The 17885-nt window shown below is 56.9% G+C and overlaps 7 protein-coding genes across 7 annotated transcripts; 3 read left to right on the top strand and 4 right to left on the bottom strand.

Moving 5' to 3' along the window:
* Window positions 1–590: 590 nt before the first annotated feature.
* Window positions 591–3129, top strand: PUNSTDRAFT_71382 (glycosyltransferase family 39 protein; the record flags this gene model as incomplete). The annotated part of the gene is made up of 10 exons (XM_007385248.1): window positions 591–972; window positions 1027–1135; window positions 1186–1251; window positions 1303–1396; window positions 1443–1626; window positions 1676–2257; window positions 2312–2629; window positions 2679–2785; window positions 2842–3048; window positions 3106–3129. 10 exons carry the CDS (start codon window positions 591–593, stop codon window positions 3127–3129), a joined length of 2073 nt encoding a protein of 690 aa, XP_007385310.1.
* A 262-nt stretch (window positions 3130–3391) lies between these two features.
* On the bottom strand, window positions 3392–6643 carry PUNSTDRAFT_144591 (uncharacterized protein; the record flags this gene model as incomplete). The annotated part of the gene is made up of 3 exons (XM_007385247.1): window positions 3392–5654; window positions 5715–6493; window positions 6548–6643. The coding sequence occupies 3 exons, from the start codon at window positions 6641–6643 to the stop codon at window positions 3392–3394; spliced, it is 3138 nt and encodes a 1045-aa protein (XP_007385309.1).
* Window positions 6644–6737: 94 nt separating this feature from the next.
* Window positions 6738–7621, bottom strand: PUNSTDRAFT_121251 (uncharacterized protein). Its single transcript, XM_007385246.1, has 3 exons — window positions 7507–7621; window positions 7299–7454; window positions 6738–7239 (listed from the first exon to the last, which is right to left on the bottom strand). Exons 1-3 carry the CDS (start codon window positions 7550–7552, stop codon window positions 6848–6850), a joined length of 594 nt encoding a protein of 197 aa, XP_007385308.1. The 5' UTR covers window positions 7553–7621; the 3' UTR covers window positions 6738–6847.
* A 588-nt stretch (window positions 7622–8209) lies between these two features.
* PUNSTDRAFT_53421 (5-methylaminomethyl-2-thiouridylate-methyltransferase) lies at window positions 8210–9938 on the bottom strand. The gene is made up of 7 exons (XM_007385245.1): window positions 9839–9938; window positions 9726–9787; window positions 9535–9672; window positions 9059–9476; window positions 8820–9003; window positions 8598–8753; window positions 8210–8539 (listed from the first exon to the last, which is right to left on the bottom strand). Exons 2-7 carry the CDS (start codon window positions 9774–9776, stop codon window positions 8398–8400), a joined length of 1089 nt encoding a protein of 362 aa, XP_007385307.1. The 5' UTR covers window positions 9777–9787; window positions 9839–9938; the 3' UTR covers window positions 8210–8397.
* Window positions 9939–10083: 145 nt separating this feature from the next.
* Window positions 10084–12538, top strand: PUNSTDRAFT_135711 (uncharacterized protein; the record flags this gene model as incomplete). Its single annotated transcript, XM_007385244.1, has 6 exons — window positions 10084–10378; window positions 10435–11505; window positions 11559–11939; window positions 11991–12151; window positions 12206–12296; window positions 12354–12538. 6 exons carry the CDS (start codon window positions 10084–10086, stop codon window positions 12536–12538), a joined length of 2184 nt encoding a protein of 727 aa, XP_007385306.1.
* Window positions 12539–12749: 211 nt separating this feature from the next.
* Window positions 12750–15610, bottom strand: PUNSTDRAFT_135710 (uncharacterized protein; the record flags this gene model as incomplete). Its single annotated transcript, XM_007385243.1, has 3 exons — window positions 12750–13126; window positions 13184–15348; window positions 15597–15610. The coding sequence occupies 3 exons, from the start codon at window positions 15608–15610 to the stop codon at window positions 12750–12752; spliced, it is 2556 nt and encodes an 851-aa protein (XP_007385305.1).
* A 22-nt stretch (window positions 15611–15632) lies between these two features.
* On the top strand, window positions 15633–17134 carry PUNSTDRAFT_71360 (Nucleotidyltransferase; the record flags this gene model as incomplete). The annotated part of the gene is made up of 3 exons (XM_007385242.1): window positions 15633–16051; window positions 16107–16858; window positions 16911–17134. The coding sequence occupies 3 exons, from the start codon at window positions 15633–15635 to the stop codon at window positions 17132–17134; spliced, it is 1395 nt and encodes a 464-aa protein (XP_007385304.1).
* Between the last annotated feature and the right edge of the window lie 751 nt (window positions 17135–17885).

The raw sequence follows: 17885 nt of genomic DNA, 5'->3' as shown, positions 1-17885 counted from the left end.
CGACGCCGGCGTAGGCTACGTATCACTCACGTGCAGAACGCTCATACTTGACCAGACGCCATCACCGCGACAGCGCATAGCGCCCCTACGCTGCCCACCCAGCCGACCCCGGCGAGCTCAAGCAGGCTGCCTAGCTAGTTCATGAGTCTGCGACCAGCCCAAGTTGCGCTAGATCTCGGGACCCCACCAGGCTCAGCGCGCACTTCTTCCGACTTTGAAGAGATCAATTACCCGCCAACCAACTGGACCAAAGCACCCACCCCGCCGCCCGACTACAGACAGGAGGAGCTACCACTGCACTACATGACTGAGGACTCAGCTCGGCGGAGGGTCGTCAGGACCAATGCCGGCGCGAGCGCGAGCAACGGGCACGACTACGGTGCAGTGTCGGAGAAGGGGTCTGCATACGATGACGATGGGGGCAAGGACGTCTATTCGAAGATGAACTTGGCCAAGGCGAACGGACTGGGTGGTGGGCGCATTCGACGCCCTCCTCCTCCACCTGCCACGTCGATGGTACGTGCGCTCCATTGATGGCCATCATGCGCTGGCGCTCACTCGATATTCAGCGCGAATTCTTGGAACAAAATATGGAGCACGTTGCTCCAGCCATCTACACGCTCCTTTCGTGCTGGACGCGCTTCTATAAAATCGGCTACTCTCCGCATGTTATCTGGGACGAGGCCCACTTTGGAAAGTTCGGCTCGCATTATTTGAAGCGCGAATTTTATTTCGACGTCCACCCACCTCTCGGAAAGATGCTTGTCGGCCTCGCTGGCTTACTCTCCGGATACGATGGACACTTCGACTTCAAGAGCGGCGAAAAGTATCCGGATAACGTCCCTTACCAATCAATGCGCGTGATGTTGGCGATGTTCGGTGTCGCATTAGTGCCTCTGGGGTGGTACACAGCTGTGGAGCTAGGGATGAGCTGGAGGGCCTGCCATCTCGTTGCGCTAATGGTGCTATGCGGTGAGAAAGCTTGGCTTTCCGTTCTTCCTCGCGCAATGCTCATATACATCCCAGATGTTGCTTGGCTGTGTATATCGCGATTCATCCTGCTGGATTCCATGTTGCTTTTCTTTACATTTTTAACGGTGTTCTGCCTTACTAAGTTCCACAACCAACAATATCAGTACGCATCATCGTATTACCCTACTTTCACGACTTGTTTATATTTTGTAGGCCGTTTTCTTTCGACTGGTGGTTCTGGTTGGTAATGACTGGTCTTTCCATCGGATGGGTGAACGGGTGCGTACATTAGCCCATATTGGCGGCATGATATTGATACCCGATGTATAGCGTGAAACTAGTCGGTCTGTTCGTTACTGCACTGGTCGGCTTATACACCATAGAAGACCTTTGGGAAAAGTTCGGCGACTTGAAGATGTCCTACGTACGTCTTCTCGGTTCCCCCCGCACTGTTGCTGATTTGTTTGCAGCGAGACCAAGCGAGGCATTGGGGTGCTCGCATCGCTTGTCTGATTATCCTTCCATTCCTTACCTACATGGCCGCATTCAAGCTTCATTTCATCATTCTCAACCACTCTGGACCAGGTGACGCTCAGATGAGCTCTCTCTTCCAGGCAAACCTTGAAGGCAATGACTTCGCCAATAACCCGCTAGGTAGATCTCCCCATATTCGCACCATGATGAAGCACTAATCTTCTACCAGACATTGCTTTCGGTTCAAAACTGACCCTGAAGAACGTTGGGTACGGTGGGGGATTGCTGCATTCGCACGTCCAGACCTACCCTGTGGGCTCCAACCAGCAACAAGTCACTTGCTATCACTACAAGGATGATAACAACCAGTGGATCATTCAGCCTCCGTGGGACGAGCCTGTGTATGACTCCAGCTCACCTCTTCGGTACCTCAAGCACGGAGATGTCATTCGTCTACAACATGCTCCGACTACTCGCAACCTGCACTCGCACAACGTTCCTGCACCTGTATCGAAGCACAACAACGAGGTCTCTTGCTACGGAAATGCGACCATCGGCGACTACCACGATTACTGGGTTGTTGAGGTTGTTGACGACTTGCATCGTGGAAGAAGAGAAAAGGTCGACCGCATCCATTCGTTAACGACCAGAATGAGGTTCAAACATCAAGTCCTCGGCTGCTACTTGCGGGCAGCGAACGCCATTTTACCTCAGTGGGGCTTCAAACAGATCGAAGTCAGCTGCGATAAGGAGAATAACCCGAAGGACACCCACACGTACTGGAACGTGGAAAGTCACTGGAACGAACGCTGTCAGTTGGATCCCGCTGCTCGATAAGTACGGCTGCTGATCTTTCATTGCACAGTGCCACCCGGCGATGCTCGTTACTACAGTTCCCCGTTCATTCGTGATTTCTGGCATCTGAACGTCGCGATGATGACATCAAATAACGCCCTCATTCCCGATCCCGATAAGGAGGATATCCTTGCCTCGAAGCCCACCGATTGGCCGCTGTTGCGCCTTGGATTGCGTATGTGCGGGTGGGGTGATAACCAGACCAAGTATTACCTTCTGGGCACACCTATCATATGGTGGGGCAGCACGATCAGCCTCGGGTTATCTCTAGTGGTCCTCGGGGTGTACCTCCTCCGCCAGCAGCGGAAATACGTTGACATGGAACCCAGTGCGTGTCTATGATGCATAGTACTTCTTATAACCGACATGTTTTGCAGGGGAGTGGGACCACTTCTTGTATGTTGGCAAGATCGCATTCTTCGGCTGGTTCTTGCATTTCTTCCCCTTCCTAATCATGGGTCGCGTTACCTACCTCCATCACTATGTACGCTATCTTTTACTTTCCGGTCACTTGCATGGACGCTGACTACTGCTGCTTAGCTACCAACATTGTATTTCGCCGTGTTGATGGCGGCCCACTTGATCGATCACGCTGTGTTCACGTCGCGCCGGTTGACGGAGAAGACCAAATGGATTATATTCGGAGTCATCTCGTTCTCTATCGTCGCATGTTTCTGGTGGTTCAAAGGGTTGGCATTCGGGATTGATGGACCTATCAACGAGCATTGGGGTCTCTTATGGCGCAAGGTCAGACTTGCTTTCTAGCAACTCACGTCCTGCCACTGATATTTATACCCTTGACAGACCTGGAATATCTATAATCTGTAGTGATATATACATGGACGCTGTCCAGGCGCTCTTTATATAATACAAGTATATGAGACTGCCGTTCGCGGGGGTGTTGTCGTGGTGTCGCAGTATTACCGTTGCTCAGGTATCTCACAATGAGCAAACGATGTCTGCGAGGCGCCGCAGTGTTGAGGCAGGAACGAATCCCGGGCTAGAAGGTCAAATATGGACGAAAGGCCCCATGCAGACGGTACTGTACTTCCCCACTTCGATCAAGTCAGGTCGGTAACATAAATATGTATTATTCTACATCGTTTTGGTCTTCCGAGTCCTCGCTCTCTTCGTCCGATGTAGCTATAAGGGGTATATGTTGCCTCCTCGGGGTAGGGGATGGCGGAACAACAGAGGCATGCGAGGGCGTGGGGAGTGCGCTCCTGGACCCAATTCCCGAACCGAGCCCTAACATGTACATGCCGGATATCGTCCTCGTTCGCGACTGTGGCGACGGCTGGGAAGTGCCCGAACGTGCCAGGGAGGCCACATGCGAGGGCATAGACACCCGCAAGCCAATTTCAGCGAATGGATCTGAGTCAGTGTTAGGAGCTAACCCGGCGCTGGCGCGACGCTGATATTGAGGGAAAAGCCGATTGGACGAGTTCTGGTGTCGCAGACGAGGCTGGGTCACGACGGAGCCAAAGGTTGGTGCAGGGCTCGGCGATCTCGACGTTCCGAATAAGCCGCCTGTCCACGACCATGTCGTGGCCTTGGGGCTTTCCGGCGGTGCCGAGGGTTGTTCTGCTTCGTGCGCGGGCCCCTCATGTAAAGCACGTTTCACAGAGGCGATGTCGTGCTGCACGTCTTCAAGTTTGCGGCCAAACGTTCTGAGAGCCTTCTGCACCGCCGAGTCTTCTCCGGTGACGAAGAGTCGGATATCCTTCTCTAGGTCTCCCATTCCATCGTCAGTGGCGGAAGAGAGCGCACCGGGGACACTGAGCAGCGTCTCATATCCCATGATCATACGTTCTTCGTCCGCAATTCGGATCTCGAGCTCCACTCGGGCATCCTCAGTGAAGTCGCTCAGCCTCTCTATGGCAACGCGCAGGACAGCGTGATGCTGGTTGGCCCCAAGGGAGTGCGCGCTCGACGACGCCCCAGTGTCGTCCTGTGAGACTCCTATGTCACTCTGCAGAGCCTTGAGAGCGAGATGGCAGTCCCTGAACGCCCGCTGCATACTATCATAGCGTGTCTTGACCTGTTGGAGGTCGACGAGAAGCGGGTTCTCGTTGGTGACCTCCATGATAGAGGCATGAGCACCATCAGCAGTCGGAATATCGTCACCCTTGGCGGGCTGCGGGGTGACCATCGCGACAGCTTCCTCCTCAGCCACCGTAGATGCGTCGTCGGATGGCAAGGCCGGGAGGTACGCGTCGTTTTCGATCGATAACGGAGTTGCTGATTCTGTGGCGTCCGTGGGGAATGCGATGCTGGATGTCCGCGTCGTCACGCCCGGGCTCGGCTCGGCTTTACGAGACTGCACCTCCTCAAGATCTGATGCCGTAGCCTCAACCGGTGGCGCGTGGTACGCCGACGACTGCCCCACATCGGGCGAGGTAGACTCCTCCGATTCTGCGACTACGCTATCCAGCTGCTGGATCTCCGGATGTAGCACGGGCTCATTGGAAATGTCGTCGCGGGAAAGCGGTTGCGATGTCGAGCTAGGAGCATGTGCCGACGCACTGGGTGCCATTGACTGAGTATCACCTGCGGTGTGTGCGGCTGCGAGACTCGGGGATATATAAACCTGGACATCTCCTCGCGCCGAGGGCGTTGCTGAGCGATCTTCTATCACTTCCGGAGTCACGTCGTCGTGCAGATGTGGCTGTTGTTCATGCGTGTGTTGTGGCGGTCTGTCAATGTCCTGGCCGTTGTCCGGTAGCATAATGATATGTCCATTTGTCTCTTGGCTTTGCGGTCGAAATGATGCACTCTTTGGAGGAACACTCGGCGGTTCATCGTCGTAGTCCCTGATCCCGTTCGCAGTCCTCAACCTGGCGATCCTTCTCTCCAACGCCATTCTGGCTCCTGTCTCCGCGTTCAGTTCGGAAGACAACGCCCTAACCGCACCCTCCGCAGCGATGATCCTTGCCGTAGACGCAAATCGGAAATCACCGTCCACGCCACCACATTCCTGGAGTTTTCCGGCAGCACTGAGCATGGCCTGACACGCATTCTTCACGTCTTCCGGGTCATCGCAACCCGCTTTCTGGAGTTTCTGTTTTGCGTCCCTGATCCACCTTGCGAGGCCTTCTTGTAGTGCCTCCTCCCTGCTCAACAGCGCAAGCCTGAGGGCTACCTCTCTCCGACGTCCAAAACGCTCCTTCGCCAGCTCGCCAGTCAGCTCATCCAATGCATCTCGGAGCCTTGAGGCATCCGACTGTGATGACGACAGGAGATGCTGCAGGGAGGCAAGCTGGCTCTCATAAGTAGATATGGTGGCAGCATGGCGAATCTTGAGCTTTTCGAGTGCGGCTTGGAGAGAAGAGGTGGTCTGTTGGGAAAATTTCCTAAAAAGTGCCGGAACGGCGTCAGCAAAATATCGATCGTGACAAAGAGAGCATGTGCACATGTAGCGAGAAACCATTTTGGCGGCGGTATTGTCGTCGATCCGTAGCTTTTCAAGTTCCATCGCAGTTTGAGCTGCATGAGCGCGCTCCACCTCCCAGGCACGTCTTTCCGCTTCGCGCTCGGCGGCCAGGGACGCCAGTTCGCCATGGAGTCGGGTGATCTCAGCTTCGAACGCTTCGGAGGACGCGCTGAATTCCGAGAACAATCTCTGAAGTCCTTGCCTATTCGATGCAAGGCCGTGCACCAGATTTTCGCTGACAATGCTCGATGAACTGACGCTTGAGGACGTGCGCGAGTGACCAGGGCTCTTATGACGGCCTTCCAGCTCTCTGACGAGGTCGGCATATTCCTGCACGACGAGGTCCGCCATATTACGTTCTTCCTCCGCTGCCCAGATCCGCCTCTCCAGTTCACGCTCACGTTCCTCGTACTCCGCCTTGATCGCATACGTCTTAGCGACCTCTTCTTTGGCACGATGGACTTCGTGGCTGTGTTTCCGGATCTCGTTGTTCGCCTTAGCAAGCTCAGCAGACCGTGCAGCGAGCGTAGCCTCCGTGGCGGTAAGCTTGTCGGACAGAGAACGCAGCGCAAGGGTCAATTCTGCGGCTTGATGGGTGGCATTGGCCGCGGCGATGTCGGGCGCTGGTTCCGCGCGCAGAGTAGCAATCTCTTCCAGGAGCCTTGTGTTTTCTACTTCCAAGGCGCGTGTTCGAGAGAGTGCATGTGATGCTTCCAGTGAGTGCCGCTGAAGCTTGACAGCGTTGGCGTGGGCCTCATCCTATATCAGATACTGTGAATGAACCGCTTGCTGACTGTTCCGACGTTGGCAGACCTGGTATCTTGCTACCGCCGCGCGCAGGCTGACGAGTTCAAGAGCTAATGGATGTTCGTCGTCGAGCAACGGCTCGTCGGACTCGGAGGTCGACATCCGTACGTCTTGATCACAGCCACATCACCTGGCCAATTACAGCATCGGTGATCAAAATAGTTCATGTTTGCCCACTTCGAACCAAGTGCTTATATTATCACGTCCGACCAAGTACCTTTAGCGTTATCACGGTATCTGAGGTCTTGAGGTGGAGGCGTTTCAAAGTTATATCATTAACATGACACGATGCAGTACGTGGGTGATTCAAGCAAACGCCACGAAAGCAACGGAACCAAGACCCAGGGTGAGGCTCAATCCACCAAATGCCCGCAATCCCATCGCTCCGCTGTCCGTCTGGGAGGGGCTTGCCGCGCTCCCACTGTCCGATGGCGAGGTGCCGGCGCTGGATCCGCCGGAGGCAGAAGAGGTACCGGTGACAGCGGCGGAGGCAGATCCACCGGTAATGGTTGCGGCGGCGGCAGCGCCGTCTACTTGGATGAAGGACACGGGCTCCGTAGCGGTCGCGGTCTCAGAGCCGTCGTCTGCTACGCAAACGGCGTTGCCACCGGCGATGGTGCAAGCCGCTTCAACAGTGAGACTATCAATGGTGTCGATATCGATGACGGAGGCGTAATCAGATCCTTCGACGAGGGTCGCTGTAGGATGCCAGAGATGAGCATCGACGCGGAAGGGCATGGGAACGCTGCGTATCCACCTGTCCCGACTATGCCGATATCTGCGTCATCGGTGACGGTAGGAGCAGCGGCGATGGCCCACGTCGTGCGCCCTGCGGAGTCAACGCCGACTTCGCTGGCAGTGAGCGGTTGCGGGTCGAATCCGGGAAGGTACAAAGACAACTGCGCGAAAGAGACTGAAACACCACCGTTAGCATGCATCAGGCCAGGAGGCTGAAGTGCTCTCACCTTGCGCGCCGCAAGCCAATGCTAGGAGGGTAACAGCTTTGTGCATGTCGGCAAGAACAGTAAGGAACGGCGACGAAAAAAAGAACGGGTCCGGAGAGCGAAAGTACGCGTCTCAAGGCGGTTGTTGGGTAAAAAGGTAGCAGGAGCAGCGGCGACCCATGTCCGCTTTTCTGCTGTCGCAAGGCCAGGCTCCAGGGGCACGCGTTGTGTTGTCCAATTGGAAAGGGGCGAGCTTACACACTCCGATGATCCCGGATCGAAGGATAGGCTTCAATTTGCCAACGGTCATTGCCACGGGAACGGTGACCCTACTTCGAATCCATATTAAGGTCTGGACATAATTTTCGCGTGAGGGTTGACAAGTGCATCTCGGGTTGGCCCGTTTCGGATCATAATCAACGTATAACGAATGCGCAGTGGTGGTCCAGTCACAAGATGATCTACGACGAAGCCTTGGAGGATTGAACCTCCAGGAACCTGATCACTTGCTGATCTTCGTCCCCTCATGCACTTCACGCAGAGCTCACGGCGCGTAATCTTCCTGGCAATCACTCCCGACTCATGGTTGCCACGACGAGGATGTTCGACGGAGGCACTTGAGCGCTCGTATTCGCATTGGCGCAGGCACTAGCCATGCAATCCGCGTTTCGCGTGGTCGCCTTGATCAGAAGTGAAGAAGGCGAGATGCAGCAGCACTGGAAGCGGCGATACTAGAGTGTATTTGTAAGGTGGTAAAAGTTCCCCGCAGTAGGCAAAGATGTCCGCGAGGAGCCCCGCCAAAACATGCAGTGCATAGTCAACGTCCCACTCCACTTTGCCCGTGCTGCAAATACATTCTGCTCTGGCAAGATCCGTGATTTGGCATTTTAATACAATCCGGTAGTCCCCAAGTCACAATGTTTGGGCTCTGGAGGTCCTGGTGATGACTCCGCAACCCAAACACCAGTCGTCGTCCCATAATACCACTACTTGGCCCTCGGCTGCGGCTTTGAGTGGTTCATCGAGGCTTATCCGTATTCGGCCTTCGCTGCGACTGGTATCAGTGAAGCCTGTGTCAGAGGATGTGGTAGACAACATTATTAGAAACATACGCTCGAACCGTGCAGGGAACACTGTCCATCTTGTGGCGAAGCTGCATACGACACTTGTAACCATCCGGCGTATGGATTTCAGGTGGAGGGCAATCGGCCCATATCCAGGAGAACGCATTCGTCGTGACGGCATCCACGAACAAGAATGGATGGTTGCTAGCAACATGGTGTCACCGACTAGATCAGGGGTTCGTTTTCGACGTCGAGAGGACTCGGCTTCACCTTCCAGGGACGGCATATATGGTGTTGTTTTTGGTATCCTTCCTTGAAACAAACATTCTCTCTACCATACCAGACGCTCTCCAGTTCTCGCCGATAGTATAAGTCATCAAGCCCTGATGCGACCCGAGGCGCTTCCCGGTCACTTCGTGGATAACAGGGCCCGGGCATGGAGGTATATATTGAGCTGCAGGCCCACCTTCGTCAGCGAAGGGATCAGGACATGAGCAGAAATCACTGACTTATGAAGTCAGAAAACCTTCTCTTCTCGCCGACAAAACATATCCCCATGCTCTCCTCCCTTTCTGCGGTATGTAAGCCCGCTTGTTTCGCGATCTCCCTCACTTCGTCCTTTTTCAGGTGCGCTATAGGAAATAGTGCTCGCTCGAGGCCAGTCTCGGAAACTGAGGCGAGGAAATACGTTTGGTCTTTACGGCGGTCCGCACACCGGAGCAATTGCGGACGTTTATGAACAGGGTGCCATGACTTGCGAGCGTAGTGACCTGTGGCAATCCAAGCCGACGGAGGGAGGTGGTCGGTGAGAGCGCCAAATTTCACCTCTTTGTTGCACCAAACATCCGGATTCGGCGTCACGCCGTTCTGCCAGGCCTCCAACGAGGGTTCGAACACGCGCGTCCAATATTCCCGCGAGAGATCAATCTGCTCTGCCGTCGCATGCTTGAGGTTCGGGATGGCCGAACGGAATTGGATGCCTCACCATGTCACATGGAATGCCGAGGGCTTTGCAGACGCGTTGGACGTCTTCCCAGTCCTTTTCCCATTCGCAGCCGCGGTCGGTGCCGGTCTCGTCTCGCGTATCCCAGTTGCGCATGAAAACGGCAGACAAATCATAATCCTGAGAGTTTTCATTGAGAATGAAGAACGGCGCGCAACTTTCTGAATACTCGCCTGGTCTGCGAGCAACTTTGCCGTGACGGAGGAGTCTACGCCTCCGGACATGGCGACGATTACTGTACTGGGGTCAGGTTAAGTTTCGTTTGAAGGTGATATTTGAGATATACCTCTGTCACCCTTCTTCGGGACCTGCCTCTCTGCATATGTCGAAAACAAACGTCGCGCAACACAGCCGACCGAGCATCGTCGCGCAGCTGCAGCCAAGATCATCGCGCAAGGACTTGAGCGGGAGTGGCTGTGCGTTCTGTGTACCATCAAACGGTCACATGACCCCGCTGCCCGCTTCCGCGACCGACCAGCTGAACTCCGAGCTTGGCATCGACCACATCGCCTGAAGATATTCGCCGCCAAGATGCCCGCCTCGCGCGAGTCGAGCGTAGGACCCATTGCCCGCCGGGGACTTCAGCCGCGGGTGCACAGACCGTACAACGCTGACGACCTCAACTTTGGCAAGCGCACCGGCATCCGCATCGACCACGATGGCGGGTCCGACGAAATCCAACCGTTCGATCAGCTCCTCCATCGCTTGGACGCTCAGCCCCGACCTCAAGTACCAATTTGGAAGAACCGAAGGAAGAGTACGAAGAGAGCAGCTACACCTATATTAGAAGACGCTGACGGCGCACAATCTATGGAGCTTGCCGACAGTGAGGCAATACGCGCGCATATATGCGTTGATATTGAACGGATCCTTTTGCTCTAGCTCCCGATGCCTACTTTAAGACCACAGGCCAGCCTATCGCTCCCAACAGTATCAGCCGTGTCGGATCATCGTCTCGGCCAGTCGCACGCGTGTCCGATGTGGACTTCGACGCCGTCCCCTCTCCCCGGCCGTCGAGCCTGTCTCAGTCGAGGCGTAGCTCAAGACCCGCTGGCCGGTCTGATCTCTCGAAGTCATACCTTGCGGACGACGACCGGCAGTACGAAGTGCCGGTGCGGTCTCCAACCCAGTCCCGCTCGGTGCTCAAGTCGCATGTTTCCGTCACGTCCGTCGGTCTGCACGCGGATGAGTCCTCTCGGCGTCGGAGCACCCACTCTACTCGTAGCCACAGGGACTCCGGCGCCGACTCGCCGGAAGTGGGTCGCCGCACCGCCTTTTCTGTCTCGCGCCTCTCGAACAGGTCGTCGTACGCGCCTCAATATGATCAGTACGACGATGACAGCGACAATGAGCCACTGGCGGACCCGGTGCCGGGAGAGGTATATGAAGCGGAGTACGAACCGGAGCCGATGCCGAGGGCGGCCACCCCGGGACGACCGAGTACCAGTTTTAGTCAGCTGGATCAGACCGACGACGACGAGGGGGAGAAGGAGGATGAAGTAGCGCCTGCGCCCCGATTCTCCGCCCGTGAGAAGGGCAAAGGGCGTGCGAGTGACGTCCCTCCTGCGATGGACGAAGAGGACGTACGCCTTACGAACGGTAGGTTCGACGAGTCCATGCTGGATGACGTACCGGACGTGGATCCATTCGACGGCGCGAACGGTGTGGAAGGAGAGTCGCAAGGCGAGGAGGAAGAGCCGCAGAAACCGATATCAGACGGCAAGCGGAGGAAAAAACGTAAATCGGATGAGGCGCGTGTGGATGACGAGCTCGCGGCGGAAGACGATGCGGAGGCCGATTCGCGTCCGAAGAAATCGAAGAAAACCAAAACCCCGAAGCCGAAGGCGGACAAGCCCAAGTCGCAAGCCAAGCGCGTCCGTGCGACGAAGCCGCTGTCCTCTAACTCCCAGAAGGAAAATCTGCAGAAAGAAATCCGCCTTCCCGTCCACTCGGGTGAGTATGTGATGGTGACCCAGGTCTGGCTGTCTATACTGACCAGCCGTCAGAGCCAACACCTGATCCCGACGAGCAACCTGGTTTGCGTCGTGGCAAACGTGTCCGGTACGCCCCCCTCGAATGGTGGCGCCTGGAGCGCGTTGAGTATGGCGCACAACGCGAGTCGCAGGGAGGGCAAGTGGCGGAAATAAAGGCGATCGTTCGCATACCGCAAGAAGAACCGCAGCCCCTCGGCGCGAAACGCAAGAAGGGAAAGCGAGCTGCGAGCATGAGGCCTCGGCCGCGGAGTAAGAGCCAGAGTAAAGCCGTGGATGAAGAACAAGAACTCGAAGATCTGGCCGAGGATTTCAACCCGGAGGAAGGCTGGGATGACAAGACCGAACCGTACGGCGTGGTGAAGGACTGGGATACTGGTGACGAAGTGGAGAGACGTAATGCGCATTGTCCATCATCCCAATCCTACCGCTGACAATGTCAATCAGGTATTGCCTTCACTGCCAAGATGGTCCAACCCCGCGCATCGGAGAATGCGACATTTTTATACCAGAAGATCTTCGGCGATGGCGAGTTCATCGCAGCTGGAGAGCTTATTTTACCTGTGGGCGGGGAGAAGCCGAGCAAGAACTCGAAGGACAACACCTATGTGCGTTTTCTCATTTCAAGCGTGCTTTTTTCGACGACTCATGCATTGAGGCAGATATTCTACGTGATTGAAGGCGCCGTGCAGATCAAGGTCCACCGGACGTCCCTCATTCTGTGTTCAGGCGGGACAGTGATTGTCCCTCGAGGTGAGTCGAGAATCATTTCCCCTCCTGAGGAAGGATGCTAACATAACGTTCTGGCAGGCAACATGTACTACATCCAGAACATCGCTAACCGCGACTCTAAGCTGTTCTTCACGCAGGCGCGGAAGATGCCCACCAGCACCACGGACGGACCGCCCGCGTCTCCTCGCAAGTCTCGCACGGACTCGGCGGGCCCGACGGACAGGCCAAGGCGGAGATCATCCACCAGCGCCGTACCATCTTAGGGTCACCATATGTACGAGATAACCCGCTCACGATCGCCTTTTTATTTCATGTTGTATATTATATCCTATCCAAGAGAAATGAATGTGAAAGATGCAGATAGGGGCCGTTTATATGTTGTCAGCCGGGAACAAACGCGAGCAGAGAGTGATGATGGGATTAAGCAAATGACTAAAGCATGTGAGCAGGGACTAAGGAAGCAGCGCTCTCGCGCTAGGACGGAGAGGTAGCATGCTTCTGATGGAAGCCGAGGCCCATTAGCGAGGACGAACGCGACGGCGGCGTGAGCAACGTCGTGCCGCCATCTGTCTGGCCATATTTGGACGCAGGTAGGTTGCTGGTGTCGAGTGCAAGCGTGCCGCGGCCCTGGGTGCCGCTGGAGGTCGCGGTGCTGGGTACGGACGGGAAGGCATCAAACAGCTCCTGGTCGAAGCCGGGCGAGGAGAGGGAGGAGGTCGTAGATGACATCCAGGACTCGCGCCGAGATGCGTGTTCGCCATCGGCGACCGGGGACAGCGAAGAAGAGGAAATGTCGAGGTCCAGAAGCCTGAGAGAAGGGGCGGGTGATGAGGCGCGAGGTCGTAGCTCGTCTGCATGGGAAATCGTCAGTCTGAATCGTCAAGGTGGAGTGCCCATGTAACACCTACCGCGAGAATCCATGGTCCGGATCGACGGCGTCCGGCTCTTGGACTTGCCGAACATCTTGCCCGCGAAGCTCGTCGCCCTCCCAATGCCTTTCCGTGGGGAGGACGTACTGCTCTTCAAGCTCCAGCGGGAGCTTGCAACGCTCGCATCGTCCTTAAACACTGATGATGGCCGGCCGCTTGCCAGGCTCCCGTGCCCTTGCTGCGGAGGCGTGACCAGTACACCCAGTTCATCGTATGAGTTGGGCGTCTGGAGTGCCGCCGATTCGTCCGTCGTGCTCGTGGAAAGCTCCGAAGCGATGCTGTCTCGCGGGTACGCGGTCGACGCACGCTTGCGCAGCGAGCGCAGGCTGGAGAAGAGGCGCGAGTCGGGGCTCTTGGGTGGAGGCGTCGGCGGCGGGGTTTCCATCGCGCTGGAGGAAAGCGAGCCGAGCTTGTCCTTCGGCGCCTTGTCCTTCGCTTTGTCGCTTTGGCTTGGCGGGTCGGCCTTGATGGTTTGCACAGACAGGTTTCGATTGTGCGCCTTAGCGTCCGAGTTCGTATCTGCGGCCGAGGCGCCGAGTGTCCCCGCCAGCCCAGCCGAGCTAGAGAAGACGTCCTTGCGCGGGCTGAAGTAGCCGCCGAGCTCCAACTGATGCTCGAGGAAAGCAGCATCCGCAAGCAAATCGGCAAGATCGCCTCCCGGGGATGGACTAGGAGGCTCGGCGGTGGATTGGGTAGGAGCATAGACCACCTGCGAAGACGACGAGGGCCCGTAGGTGCGGGATCGGGCAGGCGTCGAGGGCGCGGGAACCTTGACAGTCTCTTTGCGGTGAACTACGGCGGTGAAGGAGCTCTTGCGGGGCTGAACCGGAGCGGCGGCGGCAGCAGGCGCGGAGGCAGGTTTTTCTTTTTCAGGAGGAGGAGCAGCGGCCACGGATGCCTGGGCGCCGGGCTCTGTCGCGATTGGGGTCGGCGTTTGCGAGGTTGTCGATGCGGGGCTCGCGATGAACTCATCTTGCACGAAATCGCCGGCGGATGCGGAATTCTTTCTCGATATCGGGGTGGAGACCAAAGTGGCCCTGCTGGGCTTGGGGGAAATGCGCAAGAGCTGGGGCTGGGTAATGATCTCCGCGTCCGAAATGTCGGATTCGGTCGACATGTCGGAGGCGGTGGAGCCGGCGGTGCCAGGAGTAGAGGGTAGGCTGGCCGCGGTGGAGGGCGTGGGGACCGAAGGAGCGGGCATGGGAAGGTTGGGTGGACGACTCTCGCGGGGCGAATGCACTGGAGATGGAGTCTTCCGCGGGGACGACTGTGTGGGAGGTGCAGAATCGCCCTGAACTGGCATAGCCTGTACTAGAGCAAGAGCGGGTTCCGCGGAGGTGGGACTCGAAATCGTTGATAGCTCGGCGTCGGGCTCGGGTACCACCTGCTCTAGAGGACTCGCAGTGTTAGGGACTGGGGCAGTTGCGTCGCCGGGGTCCGAGTGCGCAGGAGGCAGCGATACCGGCTCCAGCAAGGCAGTAGCTTGGATAGTTGTAGTCGACGCTGGTGAGGGCGGGTCGTCAGACGGCGCGGATGGGGCTCCGACCTCGGTCGCGGCGGAGTCCACAAGCACTTGCAAAGCCGGGACTGCACCTGCCTCTTCGGGTGCGCCCACTGGGATCGATGGGGAGGGGCTTTCAAGCACAGCAGGCATGGGTTCGCCCGCGAGTGCTCCTGGAGTCACTTCCTGCGTGCCCTCCGCCGCGATAACGGGCGACGTCAAAGCCGACTCGCTCGCGACTCGCCTCTTGCTCTCCATTACCGACGACTTTTGTACCTTGCCAGCGCTGGAAACGTTACGTTGTAGCGTTGGGATATGATGTGGCCGCCCGAGGCCCTCGACCCTGTTCCCGTAGAGCATGCCCTTCTTCTGGCTCGCTCCGCTGGGCGCGACCGGCGGCACACCCATACCGAACCTGCCCCTCGGTACGGGTGTGCCCCCACGTTGCTCAAAACGCGCGATCTTGTCGCGGAGGCTGTTCGTGCTCGGGCTCGCGGGAACATTGGAGCCCGTGGGCGACTTCGGTGCGAGGCCGTTGAGCGGAGGCGAGGACGGCTGCGCTGGCGGGCTGGTCGAGCGTTGCTGAAGGGCGGCGATACGCTCCTTAAGGTTGCCGGGGGCGGGATTGGCGCGCGAGCTGGCCCTGGACGGATGGGGGTAATCGTTAGCTGCGGTGTCGATCTGCGTTGGCCGGGACGCACATCGCGGTGTTCACTGCGTGTGTGTGTGGCTGGTCTCACGAACGGCCGGCGACGTTGACCAGAGTTGCAGGGTGTGTTATGCTGTATGCGCTACGTTCTGGGAGATATTGTCGGAAATAAATGAGAAAGAAAGACGGAAACGTGGTGGGCGAAGGTGTGATGCTCCGCCCAAAGTGCGTGCAATGGGCACGTGGCTGTGCTCATTTCCCTCCCTCTCGAGCGGATCATGGCTACCGACATCGATTCACCTAAGAGACGGCGCCGCCGTAGCAATCCCGAAAATGAAGACGGCCCGTTATCTGGAGAAAAAAACTCGGTGAACGCGTCGTTCCAGGACGCAGAGGACTTCGTGCCGTTCGCGCCTGATTCAGACGAGGAGGAAGAGGACCGGCCGCCGGTTAGGGAGTGGGACAAAGGAAAGGGTAGGGAAAGAGACAGGGACAGAGACGGAGACGGAGACGGAGAAAGACGTAGAGACAGGGATAGGGACAAGGATAGAGACGGAGACTTTGGTCGAAAACGCGAACGCGAACGTTACGGCGACGACGGCTACGTGAACAAGAAACAGCGGTTGGACGCCGCGTCCCGCAAAGCACCATGGGTCGCAGACATTGACTGGGATAGCTGCAACAATGTTGCTGAAATGTGAGGACTTACAATTCCTTCTCTCGTAGATGCGCCTTGCTCATCAGCGTTCCAGGCTTCAGCGCGACGTCGAGGCCTTCATCGATTACATATCCCCCACACCCGCCGAGGACGAGATCCGCGGGCTCATCGTACAACTCATATCGCGCGCCGTGACTCAGGCCTTCCCCGACGCCCAGGTCCTTCCGTTTGGGAGCTACGAGACGAAGTTGTACCTACCCCTGGGCGACATTGACCTCGTCATCCAGTCGCCTTCCATGGCCTACTCCGACAAGGTCACCGTTCTTCACGCGCTTGCGAACACGATGCGCCGCGCGGGCATCACGGACCGTGTCACAATAGTCGCCAAAGCCAAGGTGCCGATCATCAAGTTTATCACTACCCACGGACGCTTTGCGGTCGACATCTCCTTGAACCAGACGAACGGCGTCGCGGCGGGCAAGATGATAAATCGCTACTTGCGCGAGCTTCCGGCTCTCAGGGGCTTGGTTATGATCACCAAGGCGTTCCTCAGTCAACGGAGCATGAACGAGGTGTATACGGGTGGCTTAGGTAGCTACAGCATCGTTTGTCTGGCGATTAGCTTCTTGCAGATGCACCCGAAGATTCGCAGAGGAGAGATTGACCCGAGCAAAAACCTGGGTGTCCTTGTGATGGAGTTTTTCGAGCTGTACGGGTGCTACTTCAACTACGAAGAAGTGGGCATATCGTTACGGGACGGCGGGACGTATTTCAACAAGGCGGCAAGGGGATGGCAAGATTATAGACAACTCGGCCTGCTCTCTATCGAAGACCCTTCGGATCCTAGTCAGTTCAAATTATTTCTCTCACTCAAAATATCTAGCTGAAATCTGCGTAGCAAACGACATCTCTCGCGGTTCGTTTGGCATCGCCCGTGTCCGCCAGACTCTCGCCGGCGCTCACGGAATTATGAAAGCCGCGGCATTCCAGCAGGCGGGATCTATCAGCGCCAAACGCGAAGGCCGGTACTTCAGGTTTAGGGATGTGGATCGTGAAGAACCCAGTATCCTTGCACATGTGATGGGCGTCACTCAAGAGGTCAGTACATTCCACGACCTTTGAACATCTGAGATCTAATCTTCGAGCAGACCATCAACCACAGGCGCCTCGTACAAGAGGTGTACGACAAAAGGATCTTGCATCGCATGTTAGGCGCCGTACCCGCCGTGCATGCCAATGGCTCTTCGAAGAACGGTTCTCGCGATCGAGCGGACGGGGAGGGTAACGATAGAGAAGAAGATGAAGACGATGGATCAAAACCCTCGCTCCTCTCCCGCTTATCCGGCACAGAGCGAAAACACGAACGCAATGCCGTCGAGGAAGCGTGGGACGTGCCTTCAGACCCGGAGTCCCCATCGACATCCAAGCGAAAACGGTCACGAAAACGATCGCGAACCGCTACCTCGTCGAGCCGGCCGAAGGAACGAATGTCGAAAGATTCCGACGAGGAAGAAGAGAGCCGATACAAGGTCTCAAAAGCGCCGCCGCGTAAAAGACGGCGCATGGGTGATGCGCGTGACGCCGTGTTCGTCCCCGATGAGGAGGAAGAGGATGAACGCAGCGCAAATGAGGACAGCGAGGAGGAGGAGGGGGAGGCTGATCTACACGAGTATGACGTGGACGATTCGGACGGCGGCGGGGACAATGCTGCGCATCAAACGCGGAAGAAAGGAACAACGGGCAAGAACAGATCGTACTGGCTAAGCAAAGGGATCGGGCTGAGAGACCATGAAGACGATTACTGATGAACGTTCGGCGCGCGGCCACACCCTTCTACCCATTCTCTCATGCCCATTGGCTCTACGCAGCCCAT

Source organism: Punctularia strigosozonata (assembly GCF_000264995.1).
Source record: "Punctularia strigosozonata HHB-11173 SS5 unplaced genomic scaffold PUNSTscaffold_9, whole genome shotgun sequence".
Taxonomy (NCBI): domain Eukaryota; kingdom Fungi; phylum Basidiomycota; class Agaricomycetes; order Corticiales; family Punctulariaceae; genus Punctularia; species Punctularia strigosozonata.
This window is presented reverse-complemented; position numbering and strand designations above follow the sequence as displayed.

Bases quoted from the DNA above. Each gene is read 5' to 3' on its own strand.
- PUNSTDRAFT_121251 (XM_007385246.1), bottom strand. From the start codon at position 7,552: ATGCACAAAGCTGTTACCCTCCTAGCATTGGCTTGCGGCGCGCAAG. The intron at 7,455-7,506 runs GTGAGAGCACTT...GTGGTGTTTCAG, and splicing joins ATTGGCTTGCGGCGCGCAAG to TCTCTTTCGCGCAGTTGTCT. The intron at 7,240-7,298 runs GTGGATACGCAG...GGCATCCTACAG, and splicing joins TATCGGCATAGTCGGGACAG to CGACCCTCGTCGAAGGATCT.
- PUNSTDRAFT_53421 (XM_007385245.1), bottom strand. From the start codon at position 9,776: ATGTCCGGAGGCGTAGACTCCTCCGTCACGGCAAAGTTGCTCGCAGAC. The intron at 8,754-8,819 runs GTGAAGCCGAGT...CCATGTTGCTAG, and splicing joins ATATATGCCGTCCCTGGAAG to CAACCATCCATTCTTGTTCG. The intron at 8,540-8,597 runs GTATGTTTCTAA...CACTGATACCAG, and splicing joins GTTCCCTGCACGGTTCGAGC to TCGCAGCGAAGGCCGAATAC.